Raw genomic sequence first — 14,705 nt, 5'->3', positions numbered from 1 at the left:
TACAGAGTAAAGCTCCCTCTACATTATCCCCATCAAACACTCCCAGGACAGGTACATCACGGGGTTAGATACAGAATAAAGCTCCCTCTAAACTGTCCCCATCAAATACTTCTAGGACATGTACAGCACGGGGTTAGATACAGAGTAAAGCTCCCTCTACACTGTCCCCATCAAATACTCGCAGGACAGGTACAGCACGGGGTTAGATACAGAGTAAAGCTCCCTCTACACTGTCCCCATCAAATACTCCCAGGACAGGTACAGCACGGGGTTAGATACAGAGTAAAGCTCCCTCTACACTGTCCCCATCAAACACTCCCAGGACAGGTACAGCATGGGATTAGATACAGAGTAAAGCTCCCTCTACACTATCCCCATCAAACACTCCCAGAACGCAGAAAGAAGTCTAACAACAGCAGGGGAAAGTCCAACAGGTTTGTTTCAAATCACTCGCTTTCGCAGCATATTTCCTACCTCAAGTGAAGGAGCAGTGCTCCGAATGCTAGTGATTTGAAACAAACCTGTTGGACTTTAACCTGGTGTTGTTAGACTTCTTACTGTGCTCACCCCAGTCCAACGCTGGCATCTCCACATCATGACTCCCAGAACAGGGACAGCACGGTGTTAGATACAGAGTAAAGCTCCCCCTAGAATATCTCCATCAAACACTCCCAGGACAGGTACAACACGGGGTTAGAAACTGAGTAAAGCTCCTTCGGCAATGTCCCCAACAAGCATTCCCAGGACAGGTTCAGCATGGGATTAGATACAGAGTAAAGCTCCCTCTGCAATGTCCCCATCAAACACTCCCAGGACAGGTACAGCGTGGGGTTTGATGCAGAGCAAAGCTCCCTCGACACTGTCACCAATCAAACATTCCTAGGACAGGAACAGCATGAGGTTAGATACAGAGTGAAGCTCCCTCTTCACTGTCCCCAACAAACACTCCCAGGACAGGTACAGCACTGGGTTAGATACAGAGTTAAGCTCTCTCCACACTGTCCCCATCAATCACTCTCAGTGCAGGTACAGCGTGGTGTTAGATTCGGAGTAAAACTCCCTGTACACTGTCCCCATCAAATACTCCCATGACGTGTACAGCACGGGGTTAGATACATAGTAAAGCTCCCTCTACATTATCCCCATCAAACACTCCCAGGACAGGTACAACACGGGGTTCGATACAGACTAAAGCTCCCTCTTCAATGTCCCCATCAAACACTCCCAGGACAGGTACAACACGGGGTTCGATACAGACTAAAGCTCCCTCTACAGTGTCCCCATCAAACACTCCCAGGACAGGTACAGCACGGGGTAGATGCAAAGTAAATCTCCCGCGACACCGGCCCCATCAAATACTCCCAGGGCAAATTCTCCCAGCACTGAGTTCGACTAATCTCTCTTACTTTGTAACAAGCTGAGGGGCACATTCCCACTGGATTCAATCTTCCACCAGCTATACTGTGGATTTGGATTTCCATTGGTGGATGAACAGATCAGAGAGACACTTTCCCCCAGGTGTGGCCCTCCGTCTGTGCTGCATGTTGGTGTTGATGGTTTCTCTGTGGGGATGGATACACACATTAGATTGACTGAATGCTGCACCTACAGGGTGGATGATTCACACTTCCCATCCTCATTTGAATCGAACATATCTCAGTGTCTCCCTATCTCACTCTCCCAGTATCTCTCCCTTTCTCAGTCTCTGTCTCTCTCTCTCCCTTTCATAGAATAGAATCATAGAATCACTGCAGTGCAGAAGGAGGCCATTTGGCCCGTCGAGTCTGCACTGACCCTCTGATAGAGTACTTCACCCAAGTCCTATCCCATTAACCCCTTAACCTAACCTACACATCTTTTCTGGACACTTCAGGGGCAATTTATCATGGCCAATCCACCTAACTAGCACAACTTTGGACTGTGGGAGGAAGCGCACACAGACACAGGGAGAAAGTGCAATCTCCGCATAGACAATCACCCGAGGCCAGAATTGAACCCGGCTCCCTGGTGCTGTGAGGCAGCGGTGCTAAGCACCCTACCATCTCTCACTCTCCCTCTCCCTCCATCTCTCTCTATGCGTCTCTCTCTCACTCTCTCTCATTGTCTCTCTCTCTGCCTCTCTCTCTCTCTGTCTCTATCTGTCTGTTTTTTTGCTCTCTGTCTCGCTCTCTGTCTGTAATTCTCTCTCTGTCTCTCCGTCACTGTCTCTCCCTCTGTATCTCCGATCGGCACTGCGCAAAACTTGCCAGCCTGGCACCATGGCAGTGCCAAGCTAACACAAGGTGGCACTGCCAGGTTTCCAGGCTGGCAATGCCAGGGTACTTGTGTGGCACAAGCACCGCGCACCCCAGCTACGCACCCCCAGCCCCGACCACCCCACTCAACTGGCGACACCCACTGGTGGACCAGTCAGGGCCACGCTGATGGAAGCCCCCAGTGAGGGCAGTGCCATCAAACGGCCGCCATTACTGACGCCCTGTATGGCATGGCGGACCGGTACACCCAGTACCCTGTGGACCGCGCCCACCAGGATGCCCGGGCAGCGGGGTTTGCTGCCGTCGCCGGGATGCCCCAGTTCCAGGGGGTAATCAATGGGGTGCATGTCGCCCTATGGTCACTGACGGATAACAGGTCCCTGTTCACGATCAGGAAGGGTTACCACTCCATGAATATTCAGGTGGTCTGTGACCACCAGATGAGGATCCTGCATGTCTCCGCCTGGTACCCGGGCAGTGTGCATGACTCATTCATATTGGCACAATCGGTGATCCCTGACATGTTCGAGAGACCCCCAACCACCCCCCCCCCATCCCCGGCTGCGGGGCTGGTTGCTGGGCGACAGGGGTTACCCGTTGCGGTTGTGGCTGATGATGCCTATGCGGAGGCCACAGATCGCTACAATGAGGCCCATTGTGCGACCAGGGGTGTGGCGAGAGGTGCTTCAGGGTGCTGGAGATGCGCTTCAGGTGCCTGGACTGCTCTGGAGGGCCCCTCCAGTACGAGGCAAGGAGGGTCGGCCGCATCGTGGTGGTCTGCTGCGTCCTCCACGATATAGCCCAGCGGAGGGGCGATGTGCTGGAAGAGGATGAGGGGCAAGGGCAGGCCTCGTCAGACGAGGAGGGGGAGTGGGACAATGAGCGGGACATGGGGGCTGGCCAGGCACGGGAGAGCCGCACCACGGCACCACCAGGGCCAGCGAGCACGGGACCCATTAATCGAGACACGTTTCACCGGCTAGGGGAGGAGGGGTTCGCTGGCCAGGGGCACGGACAACACCATATCACACCCCTTCACCACCAAACACCCTCACCTCCCACACCACTGACCATCCTCACCTCCCACACCACCAAAATGCCCGCATGCAAACTGCCTCCGTTATATATTCCTGTGGCACTACGAGACGGGGGCACTGGGTTGGCAGTGACAGCGGGTCTGGTCCATGTGATGGAGGATGATGACAGCCCGCTCTGCGATGAACCCCGAGCTCAACATCGTTAGACAATGTCTGACTCATGACCACGATAGCACCTTCCACCTGGATGGTCACTGCATGCGAGCTGGTCAGTCCATCACACAGTCGCGTCGAATCGCTGGGGTGGGGGGGGCGATGGGGACAATCGGGGGAGGGTGCTCTGGGACCTCCCCTGCAGGAGTCATCGGCACGGACTCCGTCACGTCCTCCTCCCTCGGGGTGCCCGATGGCCCCCGGGCTTCTCCATGGGACCGGGGTGCGAGCGGAGCCAAACCCGAGGCCCCCCCCCCCCCCCGACACATGGCGCTGCCAGTCCTGGATGCCCGATCTGGTATCGACAAGGGTCTGCACACTCGCGGCCATGGAGCACAGAGGGTGGACCATCTGGGTCTGGGTCTGCACCACATCACGTTGCCACCACACTGAGGGTCTGTGGCACAGGAGCCAGTGAGGGAGCCACGTTCCTCTGTGTCTGTGCGACGCCGGCCAGCACCTGGGCAATGCCGCCGACGCTCTCAGCAATGGCCTGCTGGGACTGGGCCACGCTGAGGAGCGCCCCAGCAATCTGCAGCTGGCTTTGGCACGTGGCTGCCTGTGAGTGGGCAGCCCTGTCCTGGGCCAGGGCCCCGCCTGCACAGATAGCCCCAGGCCTTGCACACCCTGACCCATGTCAGACACGGTCGCCCCCGTTGCCTCCACCGCGGACACCACCCGTCCGGTTTCGGCCTGGGTGGCACGCATGACCGGCATCATTCCCCGGCGTCTGCAGGTGCTGGAAGCCGGCCGTCATCCCCTCCTCTGGTCCCTGGGTCGCTGACTGCTCCCGATCTACGGGTGGGACTGGATATGCCAGGAGCCTGGGACCCGTCTGGGTGGCAGCTGGCTGCTGGGGCAGGCCTGCCCTCCGACCGTTCGGCCCCTCGGCTGCTCCTACTTCCAGTAACGGAGCGGCTGTGCGGTGCGCACCAGGTAGTGTCCCAGAAGCCTCCTCACTAATTTGACCAACCGAGGTGATCGTCTCTGGGATGGTGGAGGGTGTTGGAGACAGCAGTGATGGAAAGTCTGTGTCCTCCTCCGACCTGAACTCCGGCATGTCCAGGGTCTCCTGCAGAGGGCAGGTGTTCCAGCTGCCCTCCCCGTCGGTGCGCGACTGTCTGGGGGGCACCGGCCCAGGCACTGGTGGGTGGCCCCGGATAGGCCAGGCCCATCCCCAGCTAGTCTTATAAGACACAAGACAGCATGTATGGTTAGATAGCCGGATGGGGGTGAGTCGTTATGTGGTGAGGTGTGGGGTGAGGCGAGTTGGGGTGTGGGGTGAGGGGGGCTAGGGTGAGGGGGGTTGGGGTGAGGGGGGTTAGGGTGAGGGGGGTTGGAGTGTGGGGTGAGGGGGGTTAGGGTGAGGGGGGTTGGGATGTGGGGTATGGGGGGGTTGGAGTGTGGGGTGAGGGGGGTTAGGGTGAGGGGGGTTGGGATGTGGGGTATGGGGGGGTTGGGGTGTGGGGTGAGGGGGGTTAGGGTATGGGGTGAGGGGGGTTAGGGTGTGGAGTGAGGGGGGTTGGGGTGTGGGTGAGGGGTGTTGGGGTGTGGCGAGAGGGGGTGTTGGGTGAGGGGGGTTGGGGTGTGGGGTGAGTGAGGGTTGGGATGTGGGGTGACCCGGGGGTTAAGGTGTGGGGTGAGGGGGTTGGGGTGTGGGCTGAGGGGGGTTGGAGTGTGGGGTGAGGGAGGGTTGGGGTGTGGGGTGGCCAGGGGGTTAGGGGTGTGGGGTGAGGGGGGTGGGGTGAGGGGGGATGGGGTGTGGGGTGAGGGGGGTTTGGGTGTGTGGTATGGGGGGTTGGGGTGTGGGTTGAGGGGGTGTTGGGGTGTGGGGTGAGGGGGTTGGGGTGTGGGGTGAGGGGGGATTGGGGTGTGGGTGAGGGGGGGGTTGGGGTATGGGTTGACCAGGGGGTTGGGGTGTTGGGGTGTGGAGTGAGGGGGGGTTGGGGTGTGGGGTGAGGGGGGTTGGGGTGTGGGGTGAGGGGAGTTGGGGTGTAGGGTGAGGGGATTTGGGGTGTGGGGTGAGGGGGTTTGGGGTGTGGGGTGAGGGGGTGTTGGGTTGTGGGGAGAGGGGGTGTTGGGATGTGGTGTGAGGGGGGCTGGGGTGTGGGGTGAGGAGAGTTGGGGTGTGTGGTGAGGGGGTTTGGGGTGAGGGGGTGTTGGGGTGAGGGGGTGTTGGGGTGTGGGGTGAGGGGGGGTTGGGGTGAGGGGGTTTGGGGTGTGGGGTGAGGGGGTTTGGGGTGTAGGGTGAGGGGAGTTGGGGTGTGGGGTGAGGGGGGTTGGGGTGTGGGGTGAGGGGGTTGGGATGTGGGGTGAGGGCAGTTGGGGTGTGGGCTGAGGGGGGTTGGGGTGTGGGGTGAGGGTGGTTGGGGTGTGGGGTGAGGGGATTTGGGGTGAGGGGGGGTTGGGGTGTGTGGTGCGGGGGTTGGGGTGTGGGGTGAGGGGGGTTGGGATGTAGGGTGAGGGGAATTGGGGTGCGGGGTGAGGGGGGTTGGGCTGTGTGTTGAGGGGGGTTGGGGTGTGGGGTGAGGGGGGTTGGGGTGGGGGTGAGAGGGGTCGGCGTGTGGGCTGAGGGGGTTGGGGTGGGGGTGACGGGGTTGGGGTTGGGTTGTGGGGTGAGAGGGGTTGGGGTGTGGAGTGAGGGGGGTTGGGGTGGGGGTGGGGTGGTTGGGGTGTGGGGTGAGGGGGGGTTGGGGTGTGGGGTGAGGGGGGGTTAGGGTGTGGGGTGAGGGGGGTTGGGGTGGGGGTGGGGTGGTTGGGGTGTGGGGTGAGGGGGGGTTGGGGTGTGGGGTGAGGGGGGGTTAGGGTGTGGGGTGAGGGGGGTTGGGATGTGGGATGAGGGAGGTTGGGGTGTGGGGTGAGGGGGGTTGGGGTGTGGAGTGAGGGTGCTTGGGCTGTGTGGTGAGGGGGAATGGGGTGTGGTGTGAGGGGGGTTGGGGTGGGGGTGAGAGGGGTTGGGGTGTGGGCTGAGGGGGGTTGGGGTGGGGGTGAGGGGGCTTGGGGTGTGGTGTGAGAGGGGTTGGGGTGTGGGGTGTGCGGGGTTGGGGTGGGGGTGAGGGGGTTTGGGTGTGGGGTGAGGGGGGGTTGTGGTGTGGGGTGAGGGGGGGTTGGGGTGGGGGTGAGGGTGGTTGGGGTGTGGGGTGAGGGGGGAGTTGGGGTGGGGGTGAGGGGTGTAGGGGTGTGGGGTGAGGGTGGGTTGGGGTGTGGGGTGAGGGGGGTTGGGGTGTGGTTGATGGGGGTTGGGTTGTGGGGTGAGGGGGGTTGAGGTGTGGGGTGAGGGGGGTTTGGGTGTGGGGTGAGGGGAGGTTGGGGTGTGGGGTGAGGGGGGTTGGGGTGCGTGTGAGGGGGTTGGGGTGTGGGGTGAGGGGGGTTGGGGTGGGGGTGGGGTGGTTGGGGGGTGGGGTGAGGGGGGGTTGGGGTTAGGGTGTGGAGTGAGGGGGGTTGGGGTGCGGGTGGGGTGGTTGGGGTGTGGGGTGAGGGGGGGTTGGGTGTGGGGTGAGGGGGGTTGGGGTGTGGGATGAGGGAGGTTGGGGGGTGGGGTGAGGGGGGTTGGGGTGTGGAGTGAGGCGGGGTTGGGCTGTGTGGTGAGGGGGATTGGGGTGTGGGGTGAGGGGGGTTGGGGTGGGGGTGAGTGGGGTTGGGGTGTGGGCTGAGGGGGGTTGGGGTGGGGGTGAGGGGGCTTGGGGTGTGGGGTGAGAGGGGTTGGGGTGTGGGGTGAGCGGGGTTGGGGTGGGGGTGAGGGGGTTTGGGTGTGAGGTGAGGGGGGGTTGTGGTGTGGGGTGAGGGGGGGTTGGGGTGGGGGTGAGGTTGTTGGGGTGTGTGGTGAGGGGGGGGGTTGTGGTGTGGGGTGAGGGGGGGTTGGGGTGGGGGTGAGGGGGTTAGGGTGTGGGGTGAGGGGGGGTTGGGGTGGGGGTGAGTGGGTTGGGGTGTGGAGTGAGTTAGGTTGGGGTGGGGGTGAGGGTGGTTGGGGAGTGGGGTGAGGGGGGGTTGGGGTGGGGGTGAGGGGTGTAGGGGTGTGGGGTGAAGGTGGGTTGGCGTGTGGGGTGAGCGGGGTTGGGGTGTGAGGTGAGGCGGGGTTGGGCTGTGTGGTTAGGGGGATTGGGGTGTGGGGTGAGGGGGGTTGGGGTGCGGGTGGGGTGGTTGGGGTGTGGGGTGAGGGGGGGTTGGGGTGTGGGTGAGGGGGGGTTAGGGTGTGGGGTGAGGGGGGTTGGGGTGTGGGATGAGGGAGGTTGGGGTGTGGGGTGAGGGGGGTTGGGGTGTGGAGTGAGGCGGGGTTGGGCTGTGGGGTGAGGGGGGTTGGGGTGGGGGTGAGGGGTGTAGGGGTGTGGGGTGAGGGTGGGTTGGGGTGTGGGGTGAGCGGGGTTGGGGTGTGAGGTGAGGCGGGTTGGTGTGGGGGTGAGGGGGGTTGGGCTATGGGGTGAGGAGGGGTTGGGGTGTGGGGTGAGGGCGGTTGGGGTGTGGGGTGAGGGGGATTTGGGGTGTGGGGTGAGGGGGGTTTGGTGTGTGTGGTGACCAGATGGTTAGGGTGTTGGGTAACTAGGGTGTTGGGGTGTGAGGTGAGGGGGGGGTTGGGGTGGGGATGAGGGGCTTGGGGTGGGGGTGAGGGGGTTAGGGTGTGGGGTGAGGGGGGGTTGGGGTGGGGGTGAGTGGGTTGGGGTGTGGAGTGAGTTAGGTTGGGGTGGGGGTGAGGGTGGTTGGGGAGTGGGGTGAGGGGGGGTTGGGGTGGGGGTGAGGGGTGTAGGGGTGTGGGGTGAAGGTGGGTTGGGGTGTGGGGTGAGCGGGGTTGGGGTGTGAGGTGAGGCGGGGTTGGGCTGTGTGGTGAGGGGGATTGGGGTGTGGGGTGAGGGGGGTTGGGGTGCGGGTGGGGTGGTTGGGGTGTGGGGTGAGGGGGGGTTGGGGTGTGGGTGAGGGGGGGTTAGGGTGTGGGGTGAGGGGGTTGGGGTGTGGGATGAGGGAGGTTGGGGTGTGGGGTGAGGGGGGTTGGGGTGTGGAGTGAGGCGGGGTTGGGCTGTGGGGTGAGGGGGGTTGGGGTGGGGGTGAGGGGTGTAGGGGTGTGGGGTGAGGGTGGGTTGGGGTGTGGGGTGAGCGGGGTTGGGGTGTGAGGTGAGGCGGGTTGGTGTGGGGGTGAGGGGGGTTGGGCTATGGGGTGAGGAGGGGTTGGGGTGTGGGGTGAGGGCGGTTGGGGTGTGGGGTGAGGGGGATTTGGGGTGTGGGGTGAGGGGGGTTTGGTGTGTGTGGTGACCAGATGGTTAGGGTGTTGGGTAACTAGGGTGTTGGGGTGTGAGGTGAGGGGGGGGTTGGGGTGGGGATGAGGGGCTTGGGGTGTGGAGTGAGGCGGGGTTGGGGTAGGGGTGAAGGGGGTTGGAATGAGGGGGGGTTGGGATGTGGGGTGATGGGGGGGTTTGGGGCGTGGGGTGAGAGGGATTGGGGTGTGGGGTGAGGGTGTTGGGGGTGGGGTGACGTGGGTTGGGGTGTGGGGTGAGGGTAGGTTGAGATGTGGGGTGAGGGGCTTGGGGGGTGGGGTGACTGGGGTTGGGGGGTGGGGTGAGGGGGGTTGGGGTGTTGGTTGGTTGGGGTGTGGGGTGAGGGGGGTTGTGGTGTGGGTTGAGGGGGGGTTGGGCTGTGGGGTGACAGGGGTTGGGGTGTGGGGTGAGGTGGGGTTTGGGTGTGTGGTGAGGGTGGTTGGGGTGAGGGGGGGTTGGGGTGTGGGGTGAGGGGGGTTGGGGTGTGGGGTGAGGGGGGTTGGGGGGTGGGGTGACAGGGGCTGGGGTGTGGGGTGAAGGGGGTTGGGTGTGGGGTGAGGGGGGGTTGGGATGTGGGGTGAGGGTGGTTGGGGTGTGTTGTGAGGGGGTTGGGGTGTGGGGTGAGGGAGTGTTGGGGTGTGGGGTGAGGGGGGTTGGGGTGTGGGGTGACGGTGGTTGGGGTGTGGCGTGAGGGGGGGTTGGTGTGTGGGGTGAGGGGGTTGGGGTGAGGGGGGGTTGGGGTGTGGGTTGAGGGGGTTTGGGTGTGGGGTGAGGGGGGTTGGGGTGTGTGGTGAGGGGGGTTGGTGTGTGGGGTGAGGAGGGGTTGGGCTGTGGGGTGAGGGGGGTTGGGGTGTGGGGGGATGGGGGTTGGGGTGTGGGGTGAGGGGGGTGTGGGGTGAGGGGAGTTGGGGTGAGGGGGGATTCGGGTGTGGGGTGACCAGGGGTTAGGGTGTGGGGTGAAGGGGGGGTTGGGGTGTGGGTTGAGGGGGTTGGGGTGTGTTGGATATTGGATTTGTGTATTGTCACGTGTACCGAGGTACAGTGAAAAGTATTTTTCTGCGAGCAGCTGAACAGATCATTAAGTACATGAGAAGAAAAGGGAAGAAAAGAAAATACACAATAGGGCAACACAACATATTCAATGTAACTACATAAGCACTGGCATCGGGTGAAGCAGGCAGGGTGTAGTGTTAATGATGTCAGTCCATAAGAGGGTCATTTAGGAGTCTGGTAACTCCGGGGAAGAAGTTGTTTTTGAGTCTGTTCGTGCGTGTTCTCAGACTTCTGTATCTCCTGCCCGATGGAAGAAGTTGGAAGAGTTAGTAAGCCGGGTGGGAGGGATCTTTGATTATACTGCCCGCTTTCCCCAGGCAGCGGGAGGTGTAGATGGAGTCAATGGGTGGGAGGCAGGTTCGTATGATGGACTAGGCGGTGTTCACGACTCTCTGAAGTTTCTTGCGGTCCTGGGCCGAGCAGTTGCCATACCAGGCTGTGATGCAGCCCGATAGGATGCTTTCTATGGTGCATCTGTAAAAGTTGGTAAGAGTTAATGTGGACATGCCGAATTTCCTTAGTTTCCTGAGGAAGTATAGGCGCTGTTGTGCTTTCTTGGTGGTAGCGTCGAGGTGGGTGGACCAGGACAGACGTTTGGAGCTGTGTACCCCAAAGAATTTGAAACTGTTAACCATCTCCACCTGGGCCCCGATGATGCTGACAGGGGTGTGTACAGTACTTTGCTTTCTGAAGTCAATGACCAGCTCTTTAGTTTTGCTGGCATTGAGGGAGAGATTGTTGTCGCTGCACCGCTCCACTAGGTTCTCTATCTCCCTCCTGTATTCGGACTCATCATTATTCAAGATCCGGCCCACTATGGTCGTATCGTCAGCAAACTTGTAGATGGGAGTTGGAACCAAATTTTGTCATGCAGTCGTGTGTGTACAGGGAGTAGAGTAGGGGGCTAAGTACGCAGCCTTGCGGGGCCCCGGTGTTGAGGACTATTGTGGAGGAGGTGTTGTTGTTCATTCTTACTGATTGTGGTCTGTGGGTCAGAAAGTCGAGGATCCAGTTGCAGAGTGGGGAGCCAAGTCCTAGGTTTTGGAGCTTTGCTATGAGCTTGGCTGGGATTATGGTATTGAAGGCGGAGCTATAATCTATCAATAGGTGTCTGATGTAGGAATCCTTGTTGTCGAGATGCTCTAGGGATGAGTGTAGGGCCAGGGAAATGGCGTCTGCTGTGGACCGGTTGCGACAGTATGCGAATTGCAGTGGATCAAGGCATTCTGGGAGTAGGGAGGTGATGCGCTTCATGATCAATCTCTCGAAGCACTTCATTATGACTGACATCAGGGCCCCCGGACGGTAGTCATTGAGGCACGTTGCCTGGTTCTTCTTTGGTACCGGTATGATGGTGGTCTTCTTGAAGCAGGTGGGGACCTCGGAGCGGAGTGGGGACAGGTAGAAGATGTCCGCGAATACCTCTGCCAGCTGGTCCGCGCAGGCTCTGAGTGCACAACCAGGGATCCCATCCGGGCCCGTCGCCCTCCGAGGGTTCACTTTCAGGAAGGTCGATCCGACCTCGGAAGCTGGGTATGGGTGAGTTCTGGGCTGCTGGGGCACTCGACAGCGGATTGTTGGTTACCTGCTCGAACTGAGCATAGAATGCACTGAGTTCATCGGGGAGGGGTGCGCTGCTGCTGGAGATACTGCTCAGCTTCGCTTTGTACCCCGTTATGTTGTTTAGGCGTTGCCACAACCATCAAGAGTCTGTAACGATAGTCCGTGACTCTAGCTTGGTCTGATATTTTCTCTTGGCATCTCGGATTGCTTTGCGGAGGTCGTACCTGGATTTCTTGTACTGGCCAGGGTCGCCTGACTTGTACGCCTCAGATCTGTCCTTCAGTGTGGGGGTTTGGGGTGGGCACACATTTGTCGTGAGGACCCGCAACCACGGGTAGCACGGTATCACAAGTGGATAGCACAGTTGCTTCACAGCGCCAGGGTCCCAGGTTCGATTCCCCGCTGGGTCACTGTCTGTGCGGAATCTGTACGTTCTCCCCGTGTCTGCGTGGGTTTCCTCCGGGTGCTCCGGTTTCCTCCCACAGTCCAAAGATGTGCAGGTTAGGTGGATTGGCCGTGATAAATTGCCCCTCAGTGTCCAAAAAGAGGTTAGGAAAGGTTATTGGGGTACGTTGATAGGGTGGAAGTGAGGGCTTAAGTGGGTGAGTGCAGACTCGATGGGCCGAATGGCCTCCTTCTGCACTGTATGTTCTAACCAGGCAGGTGGTCTCACTTCATCTCGCGCTGCCGACTTCCGCTTCCCTCTCCCCCAGGCTGCCGACCACGTCCAGTGCCCTCTGCTCTGCCATGGTTAGGGGCCACAGGTCTGGTGGTCTCCCTCCGGTCTTCCCCCGCTCCTGGTGGTTGTACGCTGCCTTGTCATTGCGGGGGGGGGGATGCAAACACAAACAATGACAGTGTTAGACAGTCCGGCGCATGCAGCCCAGGGATTAGGTAGCAGATGGCATCACTGGCCAGGGCACCCAGCCATTGCGGCTGGCATGGGTGCAGCGTCAGGGTGGGGGTTCGGCCACCCCCTGGGGTGGGGTTTGAGGGGATGTCCAGGTCACATGTGTGTGTGGGGGTAGGGGGGTGCCAGGAGTACACCGCTGGGTACTCACCCTGGTCGCCCTGAGGAGGTTGTGCACTTTCCTCCTGCACTGGTGTCCAGTCCGGCCCACCACCCCGACAGTGCTGACGGCGGCTTCCACCTCCGCCCAGGCACGGCGAACGCTGGTGTTTGCCGTCCTCCCTCCCGGCCCGGGGTACAGCACCAGCCTCCTCTCGCCCACACAGGAGGGTCTCCGGTTCGGCGTCCCGGAATCGCGACGCTGCTCTCTTTGCGGCCATGTTGGCTGTGAGGCTTGTGTGTGTGGGAGGGGGAGAATGCATTCCATCCAGCTGCGGCGGTGTGGGAATCATGGAACGGGCAAATCGGCCGCCGTTCCGTCCCCAGAGTGTGCAGTTCCTCGTTATGCCCGTGCTAGCCCCTTGGGAGTGGGTGAATCGATTTCACCGTCGTGAAACTCCACCGTTTTCCCGACGGCGTCAACACTTAGTCTCCAGAATGGAGAATCCAGCCCTCTCTCTGTCACCCACTATCGCCCGCTCTCTGTCCCGTGCTCACTGTCTCGCATTCTCACTGTCTCGCGCTCTCTCAGTCTGTCTCTCTCTCTCTGTCTCTCTCTCTGTCTCACGCGCTCTCTCTCTGTCACCCACTATCGCCCGCTCTCTGTCCCGTGCTCACTCTGTCTCACATTCTCACTATCTCGCGCTCTCTCAGTCTGTCTCTCTCTCTCTCTCTCTCTCTGTCTCTCTCTCTGTCTCACGCGCTCTCTCTCACCCACTATCACCCGCTCTATATCCCGTGCTCACTCTGTCTCGCATTCTCACTATCTTGCGCTCTCTCAGTCTGTCTCTCTCTCTCTCTCTGTCTCTCTCTCTCTGTCTCACGCGCTCTCTCTCACCCACTATCACCCGCTCTCTGTCCCATGCTCACTCTGTCTCGCATTCTCACTATCTCGCGCTCTCTCTGTCTGTCTCTGTCTCTGTCTCACGCGCTCCCTCTCACCCACTATCACCCGCTCTCTGTCCCGCGCTCACTCTGTCTCGCATTCTCACTATCTCGCGCTCTCTCTGTCTGTCTCTCTCTCTGTCTCACGCGCTCTCTCTCACCCACTATCACCCGCTCTCTGTCCTGCGCTCACTCTGTCTCGCATTCTCACTATCTCGCACTCTCTCAGTCTGTCTCTCTCTGTCTCACGCGCTCTCTCTCTGTCACCCACTATCACCCGCTCTCTGTCCCGTGCTCACTCTGTCTCGCATTCTCACTATCTCGCGCTCTCTCAGTCTGTCTCTCTCTCTCTCTGTCTCTCTCTCTGTCTCACGCGCTCTCTCTCTGTCACCCACTATCACCCGCTCTCTGTCCCGTGCTCACTCTGTCTCGCATTCTCACTATCTCGCTCTCTCTCAGTCTGTCTCTCTCTGTCTCACGCGCTCTCTCTCTGTCACCCACTATCACCCGCTCTCTGTCCCGTGCTCACTCTGTCTCGCATTCTCACTATCTCGCGCTCTCTCAGTCTGTCTCTCTCTCTCTCTGTCTCTCTCTCTGTCTCACGCGCTCTCTCTCTGTCACCCACTATCACCCGCTCTCTGTCCCGTGCTCACTCTGTCTCGCATTCTCACCATCTCGCGCTCTCTCAGTCTGTCTCTCTCTCTCTGTCTCTCTCTCTGTCTCACGCGCTCTCTCTCTGTCACCCACTATCACCCGCTCTCTGTCCCGTGCTCACTCTGTCTCGCATTCTCACTATCTCGCGCTCTCTCAGTCTGTCTCTCTCTCTCTCTCTCTCTCTGTCTCTCTCTCTGTCTCACGCGCTCTCTCTCTGTCACCCACTATCACCCGCTCTCTGTCCCGTGCTCACTCTGTCTCGCATTCTCACTATCTCGCGCTCTCTCAGTCTGTCTCTCTCTCTCTCTCTCTCTCTGTCTCTCTCTCTGTCTCACGCGCTCTCTCTCACCCACTATCACCCGCTCTCTGTCCCGCGCTCACTCTGTCTCGCATTCTCACTATCTCGCACTCTCTCAGTCTGTCTCCCTCTGTCTCACGCGCTCTCTCTCTGTCACCCACTATGACCCGCTCTCTGTCCCGTGCTCACTCTGTCTCGCATTCTCACTATCTCGCGCTCTCTCAGTCTGTCTCTCTCTCTCTGTCTCTCTCTCTGTCTCACGCGCTCTCTCTCTGTCACCCACTATCACCCGCTCTCTGTCCCGTGCTCACTCTGTCTCGCATTCTCACTATCTCGCGCTCTCTCAGTCTGTCTCTCTCTCTCTCTCTCTCTCTGTCTCTCTCTCTGTCTCACGCGCTCTCTCTCTGTCACCCACTATCACCCGCTCTCTGTCCC

General features: G+C 60.5%; 1 protein-coding gene across 3 annotated transcripts in view; it reads right to left on the bottom strand.

The window, feature by feature from the left end:
• Positions 1–14,705, bottom strand: part of LOC140411610 (immunoglobulin superfamily member 11-like) — a 366,531-nt gene that overhangs the window by 151,962 nt on the left and 199,864 nt on the right. For all 3 annotated transcript variants that reach the window (XM_072500668.1, XM_072500669.1, XM_072500670.1), the window contains exon 4: positions 1,407–1,562. In XM_072500668.1, the coding sequence (XP_072356769.1) occupies positions 1,407–1,562 (156 nt within the window). The remainder of the gene's footprint in view (positions 1–1,406; positions 1,563–14,705) is intronic.

Source organism: Scyliorhinus torazame, chromosome 4, assembly GCF_047496885.1.
Source record: "Scyliorhinus torazame isolate Kashiwa2021f chromosome 4, sScyTor2.1, whole genome shotgun sequence".
Classification (NCBI taxonomy): domain Eukaryota; kingdom Metazoa; phylum Chordata; class Chondrichthyes; order Carcharhiniformes; family Scyliorhinidae; genus Scyliorhinus; species Scyliorhinus torazame.
Note: the sequence above shows the minus strand (reverse complement) of the source record. Positions and strands in the feature narration are given on the sequence as shown.